The sequence below is a fragment of the Suricata suricatta genome, chromosome 3 (genome assembly GCF_006229205.1).
Source record: "Suricata suricatta isolate VVHF042 chromosome 3, meerkat_22Aug2017_6uvM2_HiC, whole genome shotgun sequence".
In the NCBI taxonomy this organism is placed as follows: domain Eukaryota; kingdom Metazoa; phylum Chordata; class Mammalia; order Carnivora; family Herpestidae; genus Suricata; species Suricata suricatta.
In genome coordinates this window covers 60,307,587-60,325,917 of record NC_043702.1, presented here as the reverse complement: position 1 = coordinate 60,325,917, position 18,331 = coordinate 60,307,587, and the positions used below count along the sequence as shown (strand labels likewise).

At 35.7% G+C, this 18,331-nt stretch overlaps 1 protein-coding gene across 8 annotated transcripts in view; it reads left to right on the top strand.

Moving 5' to 3' along the window:
• Nucleotides 1–18,331, top strand: part of PPIG (peptidylprolyl isomerase G) — a 47,777-nt gene that overhangs the window by 14,251 nt on the left and 15,195 nt on the right. For all 8 annotated transcript variants that reach the window (XM_029934425.1, XM_029934429.1, XM_029934431.1 and 5 more), the window contains 7 exons: nt 368–445; nt 538–612; nt 1,476–1,583; nt 2,201–2,245; nt 3,665–3,752; nt 8,690–8,719; nt 8,810–8,949. In XM_029934425.1, the coding sequence (XP_029790285.1) occupies nt 385–445; nt 538–612; nt 1,476–1,583; nt 2,201–2,245; nt 3,665–3,752; nt 8,690–8,719; nt 8,810–8,949 (547 nt within the window). In that variant the 5' untranslated portion in view covers nt 368–384. The remainder of the gene's footprint in view (nt 1–367; nt 446–537; nt 613–1,475; nt 1,584–2,200; nt 2,246–3,664; nt 3,753–8,689; nt 8,720–8,809; nt 8,950–18,331) is intronic.

Sequence of the window (18,331 nt, the reverse complement as noted above, 5' to 3'; positions counted from 1 at the left end):
CTTTTTAAAACCATTTTTATCAAAACTTTCATTCTTGTTTTCAAGGAGCAAAAACAGTCTGTCCTTGATTTTTCTCTGTTTAATCTTGCGTACAATACAATTTTCTGTTTGGGTAGCAATCTATGTTAGGTTGTTAAAATAGAAATTGTATTATATTATGGCTAAGGCTTTTCTTTTTTGTTTTTTCTATTTGTTTCACAAAGTGCAATCTAGTCTCAACCAAAAATCCATATTGTCATGGAAGTAAATATCAAAATAAGTTCAACTACATTTCTAGTTTATGCTCCAGAATTTTTTTGCCCCAGAAATTTGTAAAAAAAATTTTGCTCTTTTGGTCTGTTTGACTGAAACTGCATTTTATTCATAGATTGAAGTATTGGAGCCATGGGAATAAAGGTTCAGCGTCCTCGATGTTTTTTTGACATTGCGATTAATAATCAACCTGGTAAGAAAATTAATATTCCTGTGTTGACATTTATACATGAATATTCAGTATTTTAAATTGGTGAAGTATAAACCAGCTTCATTCTTTTTCAGCTGGAAGAGTGGTCTTTGAATTATTTTCTGATGTGTGCCCCAAAACGTGCGAGAACTTCCGTTGTCTTTGTACAGGTTTGTTGACATTTTCAGTTGCCCTGACACTAGTCCCATTTGACTATGGTTTTGATTTTTTAATTTAACATATTTTAGATTTCCCCATGCAAATTATGCACAATTGACCAGGATGTAAAAGTAATTCTTAAAAATATTACTTCGTTGGGGCTCCTGGGTGGCTCAGTCAGTTAAGCATCTGACTCTTAGTTTTGGCTCAGGTCATGATCTCACCATAGTTGGAGCCCTACATCAGGCTCTGTGTTGGCAGCGCAGAGCCTGCTTGGGATTCTGTGTCTCCCACTCTCTGTGCCCCTTCCCTGCTCATGTTTTCTCTCTCTCTCTCTCAAAATAAACAAAATATTAAAAAAGAAAGAAAAAAAACACTGCTTTGTTGAGAGTGGGAGAGCACATGAGTAGGGGAGAGGAGCAGAAGGAGAGAGAGGGAGAGGGAGGGAAAGACGGACGGAGGGAGGGAGAGAGAGAATGAATCAATGAATGAATCTTAAGCAGGCTTCATGCTCAGCACAGAGCTTGATGCAAGGCTCAGTCCCATGACCCTGGGGTCATGACCTGAGCTGAAATCAAGAGTCAGATTCTCAACTGGCTGAGTCACCCAAGCACCCCTAGAAATACTACTTGCAATGGGCTTTTATCTGAGATTGATTTCTACATTTCTACACTCTCCAGAAAAACACTAGTGATTTTTAAATGAACCTAAAAAAAATTCCTGAGGGGAGTGAAAATTCTCTAGTTTAAAGACATTTACATAGTTCAAGAAGGGTATATTTTACAGGGAAAAACTTTTATCATTGATTTTGCTTTAATACTGTTTCCTTGATTTTTTTCCCTTACTAAATGGCTTACTAATTTTTCTTCTGTAGGTGAAAAGGGGACAGGGAAATCAACTCAGAAACCATTACATTACAAGAGTTGTCTCTTTCACAGAGTTGTCAAGGATTTTATGGTTCAAGGTGGTGACTTCAGTGAGGGTAAGACTTTGAATCCCACAGAAGAAAATCATAATACTTTGTTAAGTATCATAGACCTTAAAGTTTGACAAGTCTCTAGAAGTGCTCATAAACAAAAGAAGGAAGCACACAGGAGACCATTTTACTTTTGATGCACGAATTAATTTCACAAATGTGCTTCTGAATAAAAAGCCAAACACTATTCATCTCGTAGTAATCTTTCAGTATGTGTGTTTTGTTGTGTCAAAACTAGTAATCCCTAACTACAATTAGTAAATCCCTAATTTACAATATAGTTTTTAAGTTGTAAAAAAACTGAAATTGTATTTTTAAAGATATTTTGAAAAAATCTAACTTTTGTTCAAAGATCTACATAATCATTAAAATCCGAGTGTTCTTTTTTCCACAAATCTTAATAGGCTTTGTCACATTCTTACTATTGTATCAGAGAGAAAGAAAGTGATTTGGGATCTTGTCAGTAATGACTTTAATGTCTTTTATGATTTGCTGTGAACCTTTGAGTATTTCTGATTCAAAGTCATTCAGGCACCTACTCTGTAAGCAGCATTTTGTTTAGGTGGCACCTTCAAAGAGGTTACTGTCTTGAGAGCTCAAGAGTCCATGTTTCTCATTCTTAGGGAATGGACGAGGAGGGGAATCTATTTATGGAGGATTTTTTGAAGGTAAAGACGTTTACATTTAAGTTGTATTTTTAATGTTTTCTGTATTTGCTGTTTCTCTGTTGAATCAATAAGATTATTAAACAATATACTAATACCCAGCTGCATTCAGTGAGTCCCAAAGTTAACTTTCTAATGAAGACATTTATATGATAGACTTTTTATAGAAGAAGGATTTTTTGTATGTTTAGAACATTAATATCATATTATTTGAAGGGTTTCAATGATCTATAATAAACTCTTAGAATTATAGTGCTAGAATGGGCACTTCCCCAGCTTAACTTAATCTTTATTAAAAGAGATGTATCAATATTTCGTAAGTATAACAGTATTCACATGTTTAGTGGGTCCATTTTCCTGTGCACTTTCTTTATCTTTTTTTTTTTTTTTAATTTATTTTGAGAGAGAACAAGCATGAGCAGGTAAGAGACAGAGAGTGAGAGAAAGAGAATCCCAAACCAGCATGGAGCCCGATGCAGGGCTTAAACCCAGAAACCGTGAGATCATGACCTGAGCCAAAACCACAAGTCAGATGCTTAACCAACTGAGCCACCCAGGCACCCCTTCTGTGCACTCTTTTAAAAATCCCTTTGAGGGGCACCTGGGTGGCTTAGTCGGTTAAGTGTCCGGCTTCAGCTCAGGTTATGATTTCACGGTTCGTAGGTTTGGGCCCTGCGTCGGGCTCTGTGCTGACAGCTAGCTCAGAGCCTGGAACCTGCTTCAGATTCTGTATCTCCCTCTCTCTCTGACCCTCCCCTGCTTGTGCTGTCTCTGTCTCTCAAAAATAAATAAAAATTAAAAAAAAAATCCCTTTGATATTTTAAACTTTGGCTGTAATGTTTTTCTCAAATTTAAATTTTATTTCTGGAATTGTTTATTTGAAGATCATTTTAAAGACTAAACGTGGATGTGGAAATAATTTCATATTTCATATCTTTCACTTTAGGGGATTCAGTAAAATTCTGTTTCACATTCTACTTGGGTTCTCATATTCTAATCCAAGATTGGAAGGCAAGCTACTCTTTGCAATAAATGATGCTGTGGCAGAGATTAGTTAATGAGTAGCTTTCTGTGCTTAAAATACCATATGTACTTTTTTGTGCTCAGAAAAGAAACAGGAAATATAGAAGAATCCTATCTGGTTTCTTTCTCTTCCTTTCTTAGGAACATTTTATTTTTTTGTTTGGATAAGCAAAGTTGTGTTGTCTTTTCCAGAAATATATAAAAGACAAATAAATGCAAATGGAAAGAGGGGGGTGATAATAGTATTTGAATTTATAGCAAGGTATTGAAAATTAGAAATGTTTTAATCTAAAAAGGTGGAAGAAGGAAGGTTTAATATTTGATTCTCTCTTCTTTTAACCTGCCCTTTATTATACCTGTTATACCTGTAATTTAAATGAAAACTTTGCTTCTCTGTAGATGAGAGTTTTGCTGTTAAACACAACAAAGAATTTCTTTTGTCTATGGCCAACAGAGGGAAGGATACAAACGGTTCACAGTTCTTCATGTAAGTTTTTATGTTATGATCATTTCAAATATCCCTTTCTTGGTGTGTCATTTCTCATTGGTAATAAATAGAAGAGGGATCCATGATGGGGAAATTTTCTGAAGGAAGGGGAACAGTGAATTGTTGAAGAAAGCAAAATTGTTGAAAGGGAAATTGAACTGTACTGCTGAAGTTTACAAATTATAAAGACTTGTCAAAAGGACACAAGAGCCAGCCTGAAAGGGTAAGGTTCCCCTTGACCAGATTAGGACAATTTGAGCATCAAAAGAAATAATGATAGTATTGGATTAGCAAATAAAACAGAAATCCAGCAGCCCACACAGATATAATAAACAAATAACAAGGGAGAAGAAAAAGCTGTTTTGTAGTAGACTGTCCACTAATAAATTTAAAAGGAATCATTTGAAAGTTACCATTTTGCAGTCATCTCCATAATGATTGATTGAGGAAAGAATGATCTGTTTAGAGGGCAAGTTTAATAATAGAATATTTACAGAGTATCTCTATAAATTACTTGTTTACAAAGAATGAAATGCAGTTGATCCTCATTATTCAAAGATTCTATATTTGTGAATTTGCATACTTACTTTAAATTATTTATAAGTCCCAAAGTGGGTATTGCTAATGCTTCCAGCTCTGACCCCCGAAAAATTTTGGCCAGGGCTCTTCTCAACAGTACATATTTTGTATCATGTCTTATCGGTACAGATTTGCTCTCCTCCTCAATAGCTTTAAATTCTCCTGGTCTCAGAAGAACTTAATCTGTAAGCACCATATGGCTTATTCCAGTGATTTACTACTCCATATTTTGTAATTCCCATTATCTTCAGAATATCTACCCATTTGCTGGATTCTACATAAAAAATTGTTATTGTATACCATTATGAAAAGTAACCTACTAACTAGAGTTACTATTTATTTATAGTTACTTTTGTTTTTAGACTGAGAGTATGTAGTAAAGATAATGTGTTTAAAAGTGACTCAGATTAGTACCTTTTGGTGTGAATTTACTGTGGTATTGTGGCTTAAAATATGTTGGTTCATTTGTGTATGATTATATTTTGTTCTCTCACCTTGTTTTGATTTGTTTTTAGCTTTTTTTTGAGTTTATAAAAAAAGAATGCCTCTTAAGTATCACTCCCACCTAACTTTATACTCCATTGCCAGTCCCCATTTTTTCATCCCATTCCCATCCATCCATATTAGTAATGAAACCTCAATCGTTTTTGGCTTATTTTCCTCCATTTTCTTTTTACAAAAATAAGCACAGATACATACATGTTTTCTTATTTTCCTTTTTTTCTTATGCAACAGATAGCTTACTACATAGTGTTTTTTGTTCTTTTCGCTTAGCAATATATCCTGGAAATCACTCCATATCAGTTCATAGAGATCCTTTTCCTTTGTTTTGCAGCTGCGTAATACTCTGGTGTGTGAATAGACTCTAGTTCGTTCAACTAATTGACTTCACATGGGTCTTTCTGATTTTTTAAATGGAAACAATTTATATTAGAACATAGATAAAAGAAAAATATTTCCATCCCCAGAGCATCTTTCTTTGCAGTAAAAATATAACCTAACTGTTGCATATACTCTAAACAACTTTTGGATATAAAATAAACCTCTGCACATCTGCTATGTACTAATATTTTAATAGCTATATGTGAATCCATTGGTTGAATGTACTATGCTTTATTTGTCTAATTTTTTTTAAAGTTTATTTATTTATTCTGAGAGAGACCAAGAGAGCAAGCCTGCAGGAGAGGGACAGAGAGGGAGAAAGAATCCCAAGAAGCCTCTGCAGGTTCAGCATAGCGCTCAATGCAGTACTCAAATCCACGAAACAGTGAGATCATGACCCACACTGAAATCTAGAGTTGGATGCTTAACTGACTGAGCCACCTAGGAGCCCCTTTATTTATCTAAATTTTGAACACTTGGCTTGCTTCCTGGTTTTCAGACTGCTGCAGTGAACATTGTTGTACCTATTATTTGAAGCATTTTTAATTATTTTACATAAGTTGAAGTTAGTGAAATGTTTACATATTTTTAAGCCTTTCTATATATGTTGCTACATAGTGTACTCTAGTATCAACAGTATGCAAGTTTCAGTGTCACCAGATTCTCGACAACACTGAGTGTTATTTGTTTTCCTTTAAATTAAAACCCTTTCTGTGTTAACCGAAACTTCTCTGTTAAGTTTATGTAATCCTTCACATACAGTCTCAGAATCTTAACTCCATGTGTTGATTTTTCCTTATCTCTCTTAGTTTCTAGGTAATCCTTCTTTAACTTGTGTTTTATTGTTTTTATTATTTTCAAAGGAGGCAACTTCAGTTTTAAATCTTAAAAATCTAATTTATTGTGGCAACATAGGTAATATAAAATTTGCCATTTTACCTGCTTTTCAGTATATAATTTAATGATTTTTAATTATATTCACAGTATTATGCCACTGTCTTTACTGTTTCCAAAATGGTTTCATTGTCCCCAAAACTAACCCATTTCTTTTTACCGTCAGCCCCTGGTAACCTCTATTCTGTTATCCATCTCCATGAACTTTCCTATTCTAGATATATAAGCAGAATCATGCAATATTTGTCCTTTTGTGTTAACCTTATTTCACATAGCATGTTTTCAAGGTTTAGCCATGTTGTAACTTGTATCAGAACTTCGTTCCTTTTTATGGCTGAGTATCACTCCATTATAGGTATATACCACATTTTGTTTATCCATGTTCATCTATTGGTGGACATTAGAGTTGTTTCTACCTTTCGGCTATTATGAATAATGCTGCAGTGAACATTGACATACTCATATTTGTTTGAATCCTTTCTCAAGTGGAATTGCTAGATCATATGGTAAGTCTGTGGTTAGTTCTGTGAGGAACCACTAAACTGTTTTTTTACAGTGGTTGTATCATTTTACGTTCCTACCAACACTGTACAAGAGTTGCAGTTTTTCCACTCCTCTCAGTATACTTTTCCACCAATATGAAAATGCAGAGTATTGGTTTAGGGGTTATAAATAAATTGTAGTGAGCAAGTGAACTTGCAAGTATGGAATCTATGAGGTGAGGATTGACTAAATCTAGATGCAAAATATGTGTATACATTGAATGTAACATGTAATATAAATACACATCTGGTATACACAATGGTTTTTACATCTCTAGATGGTTTAAGCAACTTCAGGTGAGCCTATCTGTTAACAGGAAGAAAGCAATAAGGGGTTAGTTTTACAAGTAAGGTGAACTTGTAAAAGTACATGTACATGATTGAAGTTTTTTAATTACTATCATGTGGGCTTTAACTAAAGGTTAGCTTAAATTGTGTCCTTTTTTCCAAATTTCTAATGCCTTTAAAGAAAATATTTTTTAATGTTTATTTTTGAGGGAGACAGAGCACGAGTGGGGAAGAGGCAGAGAGAGGAGACATAGAATCTGAAGCAGGCTTTTGGCTCTGAGCCACCCAGGCACCCCATCTATGTCTTGTTTGATAAGATTCTTTAAAATAATAAATGATATACAGTGTCCATCTTCAATCTACACCAATATCAGTCTTCTTAACTACAAAGCTTTTGAGTTTGGTGTGGAGCAGAAAAAATAAGATTTTAAAAGATTACTTTTTTGCAGGATTTTTTGCTTATTTTGTGTTTTGTCAAAAGCTCTAATCCAGATTTCTTTCTTCAATGTGAAGTTTGCTTGTATATCAGGCAAAATAAATTCAAAGGCCTTTGGATCTTAGGCAGGTAACGTAAGCCAATAAAGCCTGCTGAAACAAGAATCTAAACTGATAATCCCTATATTAAAAAGATAAGGATAGTCAGCCCGACCACTTATTGCCTATTGTCACATGTAGGTGCCACACCTTCCAGTATTCCAAAAGGTCTGAAATCTGGATTTTTGAGTGAAAGTATCCAAAATTTTTAATGCTGACAGCTAATTAATTTTATAAACACTATTTCTGTTCTGGTCCAACAGAGCATATGTGAGGGCTGTCTGAATACATCACAAGTCCCCTTTTATCCACGGGAAGTACATTTCAAGGATTCTCCCCCCACTCCACCCTTAGTGGATGTCTGAAACTGCATATAGTTCTGAACTCTGTATATGTTACATTTTTTCCTATATAGACATACCTATGATAAATTTAATTTATAAAATAGGCCTAGTAAGAGATTAACAACAGTAGCAGTAAAACAATACACTCTAACAGAAGTTATATGAATGTGTTCTCTATCAAACTCTCTTACTGTATTGTACTTACCCTTCTTGTGATGATGTGAGATGGTAAAATGTGTACCTGATGAGATGAAGTGAGGTGAATTACAGGCATTGTGATGTAGTGTTAGATTACTGTTGAACTGGTAGTATGTCAGATGGCAGATTGTCTGCTTAGAAGCAGACTGTGATTGACCGCAGGTAACTGTGGGTGACTGAAACTGCGGAAAACAAAACCACAGTTAAAGGGTTGACCTATGCTTTAACTGTTTAAAATGTTAGGATTGAAAAGCACTATTGTTAAACCCATAAACTAGTAGAATCTTTTGATAAATTGTGGTCTGCCCATATAATAGAATTAATAAAAACCATAAAACATTCTACATGTTCAGTAAGAACCCAGTCACATACCAAAAACATGAATGAATAGAAATAACACCAAAATCTCAACTTTACATGTAAGTTCTCAACAGTGAGTAGACATTACATTCATGATCAGAATAAGTTTTTGAAAATATATTATGTAGAAAGCATCTTGAATTCTTTCTGTTCAACTTAAGGTTAATGTAATAAAATTATATTATGTTAAAATAGTATGTGATTTCTTTGTATGCAACTTTGTTTCCAATGAAGTTATTTTCTTTTCCTTTTTAGAGATGCTAACTTTGTTTTTCTCTGACTTTGTTTTTATTCTCCTATCTGATGACTTCCAAAGAACAACGAAGCCAACTCCTCACTTAGATGGGTAAAGATTATTTTCATTTATTTTTTGGCCACTTTAAATTAATGTTAAAATTAAAAGCTTTTATTTAATCATTTTTACTTGATTCTTTAGGCATCATGTTGTTTTTGGGCAAGTGATATCTGGTCAAGAAGTTGTAAGAGAGATAGAAAATCAGAAAACAGATGCGGCTAGCAAACCATTTGCTGAGGTGCGGATACTCAGTTGTGGAGAGCTAATTCCCAAATCTAAAGGTAAAAACAAGTACATATTTCTGATAATTCTTATGCATACTAAACAAGCACAATCTAAATAGTTGGCGTAAAATTCAGACTAATGTGAATATAAATATGAGGCGTTTGTGTTTTCTGAATGTCTTTTATCTTCATACTTTGTTCATTTAGCATGGAGTCATCTAATTTTCCCTTTTTAAAATTTTTCATGTTTATTTATCTTAGAGAGCAAGTGAGTCACAGTGTGAGCTGGGGAGGGGCAGAGAGCGAGGGAGACACAGAATTCGAAGCAGGTTATAGGCTTTGAGCCGTCAGCACAAAGCCTGACACAGGGCTTAAACTCAGGAACCATAAGATCATGACCTGAGCCAAAGTCAGACACTTAACCAACTGAGCCACCCAGGTGCCTCTCTAATTTTCCCTTCATATTAATTTGCTGTAATTTATCCTTCTTCTACTTTGTTTTGGGGTTTTGTTTTGTTTTTTTACTGTCTAAGTTTTATTATGTCTAAATTAGCATGGTAAATAAATACTAGAGAAAGTCACAGCGAAGGGGACAATGACAAAATTGAAGATTGTCATAACATAGATTAAGAAACTTCAGAGAATAAATTATTTCCCTTCATGCGCTACTGAGATTCAGAGCATTTGGAATATTTGAGAAACTTTTTTACTTAGACCAGAACATTTGAAATTAACATGACCAATAGTTTGGTACGATGTTATGGAACTTTTTTACTTGATAGATTTTTTCTTTACTTAATATTTTAAGTGTTTATATATGTGAAATATGTAACTGCCATTATTTTTGACAGATATTGAGTTCTCTGTTACCCTGTAAGTAATGGGGGGAGATTACATGTGTAGAAAACAATAAAATAATAAATGGACTCTATTCTTCCTATTCTTACTAGTCTAGGGAATGGTATCCATACTTAGTTTTTCATGTTTAACCAATGTGAATCATCTGTAATCTTTTTTTTTTTAATTGATTGATTTTTGAGTGAGAGAGAGAGACAGGGAATCCCAGCCAGGCTCCGTGTTGTCGAGCACAGCTGCATGTGGAGCTTGATTGCATGGACCGAACTGTGAGATCATGACCTGAGCCAAAGTCAGGAGTCCAGCCCTTAAGCAACTCAGCCACCTTGGTGCCCCTATAATCCTTTCTCATCCTTACAATAACCCTGTAGTATTTCTCCCATTTTACAGATGAAGATCATCAAGGAGATTAAGTTATTTGCCACATCAGGGAACTAAGCTTCAAACCCAAGCTTGCTGGTTCCAGATCTAGAGCTTTTTCTATTATGTATTGCTAACTCATTAAAATCTTTAACATTCCTTTCAGAATTGCCCTAAGTGGAACATTCTGTTCTCAAGTTTTAGGTATACTGATTTCCTTTGTATGATATACTGATTCCATTTTTAGAAATAAGTAGATTTGTTTTGTTTTAACTTAAAGAAACCCAAGCTGGTCATAAAAGCTTATTTTTAAATTTGTTTCTGTATTCTACTTTGGTTCTGATAATTTCCTTTTCTATCATATTATAAACACACACACCCACACACACACCCCTTGTAAACCATTGCAGGAATTTGCTGCAGCTCATAATGGGACTGGGACTGTTTATAGAACTTGTTGGCGTTCATGAACCTGGCCGTCTATGTTTATGTACACACAACATATATAACGTACGCTTTGTGTTTGTGAAGATCCAGTGAAGAATGAGACGTTGAATATCTTACGTTTAAAAAAAAAAAACAAAAACCAAAAGCAATCTATATTAATGTTTTTGCAAGTATTACACCCTGACACTGATACTTAATCCTTAAGACTGTTGTTAGTATCATTGGAATATTTTCATTTAAGGCATTATTTCTTCCCATATCAGCTAGGAAATCTTTATCTTTTATTTTCTACTAAAAACTAGGGTTTTAGTGGGTTTGTTTTTTTTTTTTTTTTTTTGTATTTTATGTCTATAAGGTCTCTTTTGTTGGGATTTATTCTCTGCTTATAAAAGTTAAAGATACTGTGGTGTATATATCTAGGAAGAAACTGGGATAATAAAAAATACACATTTTAAACCATAAGCATAGATTCTCTAATAAATTTGGTGTAAACATTCTTTTGGTATTAAAAGGTCAGTGTTTGAATATTTGCTGAAAGAATGAGAAAGTAAATGAATGTCACTCTTTGTATATTACTATTTATGTCTTCATAATGTATTTTCACCTGGTAGAGATAAATGCTAACTTTGCTGATGCCATTGTGACCAGGTAGTTGTGTTGAAAGTTGATGTAGCATCCTAGTGTGTGTTCCTCAAACTCTTGCTAAGGAAGCATACTGTGCCCTTATCAGTTTCAGCAGGTGGGGAGGGAACCTTTGGCCCTTTATTAGTGTCTTCCCAGGAGTTCCTTTACAGGTCAGATGTGTTTTGAGCAACATTCCCATGACTACTCTGTTCTGGACCATACTGTGGAAATACGAAAATATCTTTATATTTAAGGTCACAAAGTTTGGAACCTGTTACCCTACAGTCTAATTACCACTCAGAACATTGGTCAGAATGGATCATGCATCTATATAATCTTTTTTTAGGCAGAGCTGTGTCTCACATCCAGTTTGTAAGTTTGATGGCCTCCTTACAGCTTTAAATTAAAAACAGTCAAAAAGCTTTGTGCAACACTGTGGTGTTCATCATTATTATATTTAAAACCTTGTTTGAGGGATTTACACCCCAGTTTAAAAAGAAATAAATACAGAATCTTTTTTTTTCTTTTTCTAACTTCCTGAAAGAAAACAAAAAGACTTCTGAAGAATTCTGACTGTCTGGGCCCACCTGTATATGGTCTTGGTGAGTCTGGGCAATTTTGGGCCTTTCTCCCTTTAGCTCTGGCAAAATTGGAAATTTTGTTTTTTTGTAGCCATTTGAATATAGCTGAGCAGGTTCAGAAAAAAACCTTCCAACACATGCAGGAATGGAACACTGGAGGCTAATAAAAACTGCATTTCTGTAGAGGCTGTCAAGGGACAGCATGGAGGATAGAACACAGACCACCAGAGAGTGAAACCACTGCTTAAGTCAGGGTACTTACTGATTTTTCAGGAGTTGGCATGACGTCAGGTTAAAAGAGAGGTCTGTGCACACATTGACGGTGCAATAAGAGACGGGACCATTGCTATATTACAGAGTTCTATGTTTCAGAAACACAAATGCTGAATTATAGATAGATATTCAATAGACAGTTGTATGAGCAGAAATTTTGCATGTATGTGGTAGGAAACATTGCCTGGAAGTACACAAAAAAGAACACAGTAGAGGAAACAGCCAGTGAATCTTGTACTCAGGAGACGGTGAGAACCCCAGAGTTTCATTTATATAGCAGCTATCCATTGTTCTTAATGTGGAATTAGGAACAGTGCTGATAGAACTTTTATTGGAAGATAGTGGGATGTTAAACTTAGAAACTATCTAGGTGAGACCAGTAATATGAAATGAAAATACCTAAAAGAGATCTATTTTAGAAATAGTTCTGTTCTTTATTTCAGATCTGACTTGATGATATGCTAGAAATTTCCTTCAATATAGAGGTTACATTCGAAAATCATTGGTATAAGTATATAGATCTCAAAAGTGAGTAAGGCAACATTTTTTTTTTTGTACCTGAGATCTTAATGAGTAAAATGTTCTGGAGTTGTTTTTTTTTTTCTTTATCATATTTGTAGTCAATACCTAATAATAAGATTATACTGTACCCCACCCCACCCTCCAAAAAGGTCAGTGTATAGGTTTGGGAAATTCTTTTACATAGTGATAAGCAAACTATATAATCTAAAAAACTATCCATAAATTGCCCCCACAGTTTAAAGTGTTACTCTTTGTTATTTCTTTTCATCCAATATTTTTAACTTGCATTGTGGTGATTTAAGTAGTGTTTCGTTTTTATCTTAAGGATACCTAAATGTTTATTAAAGATACTTTTTTAAATGTTTTTTATTTATTTTTAAGAGACAGAGAGAGACAGTGGGAGCAGGGGAGGGTCAGAGAGAGAGAGAAGGATACAGACTCTGAAGCAGACTCCAGGCTCTGAGCTAGCTGTCAGCACAGAGCCCGATGTGGGGCCCGAACCTCCGAACTGTGAGATCATGACCTGAGCTGAAGCCGGATGCTTAACTGACTGAGCCACCCAGGTGCCCCTATTAAAGATACTTTGAAGTAGATTTTGTGTAAATGGTTAGGCAAGCAGTGGGGTTTGTTGTTGTGTTTTTTTTTTACAGGATCCCATTGTTGTCATACTTGGAAGTTTTAAAACATCTATAGAATAAATTCCTAAAAGTGGAATTGACCAATTACAGGGGTCATGAATTTGTAATTTTGGTAGACACTGCCACTGAATATAAGAACATAAATTACCTTCTGGGGCACCTGAGTGCTAAGTCTGTTAAGTGTCTGATTTTGGCTCAGGTCATTATCTCATGCTTTGTGAGTTTGAGCCCCATGTCAGGCTTTATGTGGACAACTCAGAGCCTGGAGCCTACTTCAGATTCTGTGTCTCCCTCTCTCTTTGCCCTCCCCCACTCATGCTGTCCCTAGAAGATAAAATATGATAAACAATAGAAAATAAATTACCCTTATATACTTTGCAAAGCCATGTATTGCCAAACTGTATATAACCTTTCTAAAAATTTTTTTAATTTTTTTTTATGTTTTATTTATTTTTGAGAGAAAGAGAGAGAGAGAGACAGCATGAGCAGGGGAGGATCAGAGAGAGAGAGGCAGGCACAGAATCCAAAGACAGGCTCCAGGCTCTGAGCTAGCTGTCAGCACAGCTTGAATCCACAAACCATGAGATCATGACCTGAGGCCAAAGCCGGATGCTCAACTAACTGAGCCACCCAGGCGCCCCTGTTTGGTTTTTTTTGGGGGGGGGGGGGGAGACAGCGTGAGAGGAGGAGGGGCAGAAAGAAGGGGAGACATAGAATCCAAAGTACAGAGTAGACTCCAGGGTCTGAGCTGTCAGCACAGAGCCTGACGTGGGGCTTGACCTCATGAACCGCAAGATCATGACCTGGCCCAAAGTCTTGACGCTTAACCGACTAAACGACCCAGACATCCCAACCAATCTATAATTTTTACCAGCCTAATAATAGGTTGGGATTTGTTTGTTTGTTTGTTTTTCCAGTTTTATTTTTCTTGAGAGAAAGCGGGGCAGGGGCTGAGAGAGGAAGGGGCAAAAGAGAGAGGATCCTAAGCAGGCTCTGTGCTGTCAGTGCAGACCACATTGTAGGACTCAGTTTCACAAACTGTGAGATCATGACCTGAGCTGAAATCAGGAGTCAGTTGCTTAACCAGCTGAGCCATCCAGGCACTCCTGGTGTTATCATCTTTTTTTTTTTTTTTTTAAAGGAGAGAGAGAGAGAGAGAGAGAGAGAGAGAGTGTGTGTGAGCAGGGGAGGGGCAGGGAGAGAGGGAGACACAGAATCCAAAGCAGGCTCCAGGCTCTAAGCTGACAGCACAGAGCCTGATACAGGGCTTGAACTCACGAACCACAAGATCATGACCTGAGATGAAGTCGGATGCTTCGCTGACTGAAGCACCCAGGCACCTGGTGATGTTAACATCTTTTAATTATTTTAATTTTTTTAATGTTTTTTATTTATTTTTGAGAGATAGAGACAGTGTAAGCAGTGGAGGGTCTGAGGGAGAGGGAGATACAGAATCTGAAGCAGTCTCCAGGCTCAGAGCTAGCTGTCAGCACAGAGCCGGACGCGGGGCTCAAATCCACAAACCGTGAGATTATGACCTGAGCCAAAGCTGGACACTCAACCGACTGAGCCACCCAGGCGCCTGTTAACACCTTTTAATTTAAGAGCCATTTATATGATCTGATTTCATTCTTTTATCCCTTATCTTTTACTCATTCTATTGTTTTTTTTCATTCTGAAATTCAAAGTCATTTTCTGTTATTTCCTTTCTGTTTGGAGAAATTCCTTTTGCCATTTTATTGATTGATATAAGTTTTAGTGATTCAGCAACTCTATACATTACTCAGTACTCACCATGATAATGTACTCTTTATCCTTTTCACGTAGTTCACCCATTCTGCCCCCATTCTGGTAACTTATAGTTTGTTCTCTATAGTTAAGAGAGGTTTTTTGTTTGTCTCTTTTTTCTTTGTTTTTTTTTTTGTTTGTTTTTTAAATTCCATGAGTGAAATTATATAATATTTGTCTTTCACTGACTATTTTACTTAGTATTATACCCTCTAGATTCATCCATGTTGTTGGAGATGGCAAGTTTTCATTCTTTTTTATGGCTGAGTAATATTCCAATGTGCACACACTATCTTTATCCATTCATCTCTATCCGTGGACACTTGGGCTGCTTCCATAATTTCACTCTTGTAAATAATGATGCAATAAACGAGTGCATATATCTTCGAATTTGTGTTTTTGTGTTCTTTGGGTCGATAGTGGAATTACTGGATCATGGGAAGGTTCTATTTTTAACTTTTTGAGGAACCTCCATACTGTTTTCCAGAGTGGCTATGCCAATTTGCATTCCTACCAACAGTGCACAAAGGTTCTTTTTTCTCCACATGCTTGCCAACACTTTTTCTTGTGTCTTGTGTTTTTAGTCATTCTGACAGGTTTGAAGTGATACCTTATTATGGTTTTGTTTTGCATTTCCCGGATGATTAGTGATGGTGAACATCTTTTCATGTGTCTGTTGGCCCTCTGGATCTTAGGAGAAATGCCAACCAAAGTCTTCTGCCCAGCTTGAATTGGATTATTTGGGTTTTTTGGTATTAAGTACTAAAAGTTTTTTATATTTTCTGGACACTAACCTTTTATTGGATATGTTATTTGCAAATATCTTCCATTCAGTGCATTGTCCTTCGGTTTTGCTATTTCCTTCATTATGCAGAAGCTTTATATTTTGATGTTGTACCAGTAGTTTATTTTTGCTTTTGTTTCCCTTGCCTCAGGAGACAGATCTAGAAAATGCAGCTGCTATCAGAGAAATTACTTCCTGAGCTCTAATTTAGGATTTTTATGGTTTCTGAGTTATATTCTTAACCCATTTTGACTTTATGTTTGTTTGTGTATGATGTTAGAAAGTGGTCTGGTTTAATTCTTCTACAAGTAGCTGTGTAGGTTTCCCTAACACCGTTTGTTGAAAAGACTGCCTTTGCATATTCTTTCCTCCATTGTCATAGACTAATTGACCATATAATTGTGTTTCTTTCCTTTTTTTTTTAAATTTTTGTTTGTTTGTTTATTTTTGAGACAGAGAAAGAGCATAAGCAGGGGAGGGACAGAGAGAGAGGGAGACAGAGAATTGGAAGCAAGCTCCAGGCTCTGAGCTGTCAGCAGAGAGCCTGATGCAGGGCTTGAACCCATGAACTATGAGATCATAACCTGAGCTGAAGTTGGATGCTTAACTAACTAAGCCACCCAGGCACTCCTTGTGTGTTTATTTCTGAGATTTCTTCTGTTCCATTGATCTGTGCATCTATTTCGGGCCAGTAGCATACTGTTTTGATTACTGCAGCTTGGTAGTATATCTTGAAATTTCAAATTGTGGGGCCTCCAGCTTTGTTCTTTTTTAAGATTCTGTTGGCTATTTGGGATCTTTTGTGTTTCCATACAAGTTTTAGGATTGTTCTAGTTCTTGAAAAATGTTCTTGATATTTCAGTAAGATTTGCATTAAATCTGTAGATTGCTTTGAGTGGTATGGACATTTTAAATAAATGTTTTTAAATGCTTATGTATATTTTTGAGACAGAGACAGGCACGAGTGGGGGAGGGGCAGTGAGGGAGACAGAATCTGTAACAGGCTCCAGACTCTGAACTGTCAACTCCAGAACTCGTTAACTGAGATCATGACCTGAGCTTTGAAGTCAGAGACTCAACCGACTGACCGAACTACCCAGGCGTTCCCAAAATGGACATTCTAACAATATCTGTTCTTCCAGTCCATGAGCATGGAGTATCTTTCCTTTTTTCTTTTTTTTTGTCATCTTCAATTTTTTCATTCATGTTTTTATAGTTTTCAGAGTGCAGGCCTTTTACCTCCTCGATTACAGTCTACTCATTCTTAGATTATATTTATAAAGACTTTTTTCAGTGCTTATTAGCATTTTGTAAGTCCAGATCATACTCCCCACTTTTCCCCACAACGTACGTTATGAGCCACACCTAAGCACAGTCTGTGGCTAAGACTTTCCAGCTGATTTCAGATCACCCTCCTTCTACTACTTTATAGTAATCACAAACTACAGTCTCCTGACATTGACTTTTAGAAGCAAACCCTGGTTTTGTTTTGTTTTTCCAAAGTAAAGCACCATATTTATCTATTTCTTAACCATTTAATGTGTGAAACTCTGCTGCCATTTTTATTAGTTTCCTTTTCTTTTTTAATGTGTCATTGATGAAGTTTGAATGTTGTGCCCTTTTCTTCCCATAAGCCATGTGGATTTTCTTGTGTAATTTTTCATATATAGCACAGTGATTTATAGGAATACATATATTGTATAACAGTAGAACTGACTGTAATTCTTCAAAGCCTTTCTACTTTACTATTCTTTTCCCTATTCCGTGTACTTTGTTCTAAATCCATATACAATTTATAGTCATAGTTTCTATTTTTTATACTTTTTTCTTAAGGTTTAATTAGTTTTGAGAGAGAAAGAGACAGAGTGCAAGCAGAGGACCGGCAGGGAAAAAGGGAGACACAGAATCTGAAACAGGTTCCAAGCTTTCAGCTGTCAGCACAGAGCCCGATGTGGGGCTCGAACCCACGAACTGTGAGGTCATGACCTGAGCCAAGGTCAGACACTCAATCCAGGTGCCCCTATAGTCAGAGTTTCTAAAACATTTACCACTTACATGTATATTTTTTGATACTATTTGCTGTTGAACCTATACTTGGTCTTGTTTTCTAAATAGATTCTAAACTCTGCAAGGGAATGTGTATGTCTTATAAACTTATAAATTTACTATGGAATTTCCGCATATGCTTTATAATTCTACAGCTTTGTGTCATGGTGGGTATATATCTATATACTGTTCAGTTAAACATATAGTTAACCCTTGAACATGCAGGTTTGAACTGCATGGTTCCACTTATACATGGATTTTTTAAATATATAAATATAGTGCAGTACTGTAAATGTATTTTCTTTCCTTACAGTGTTCTTAATATTTTTCTCTAGCTTATTTTAAGAATACAGTATATAATCCATTTACCATACAAAATGTATGTTACTCGACTGTTTATATTTTTGGTAAGGGTTTCTGGTTAACATAGGCTGTTTGCAATTAAGTTTTTGTGGAGTCAAAAATTACACATGGATTTTTTACTATACAGGGTTTGGTCATCTATACTTACTGATCTGAGA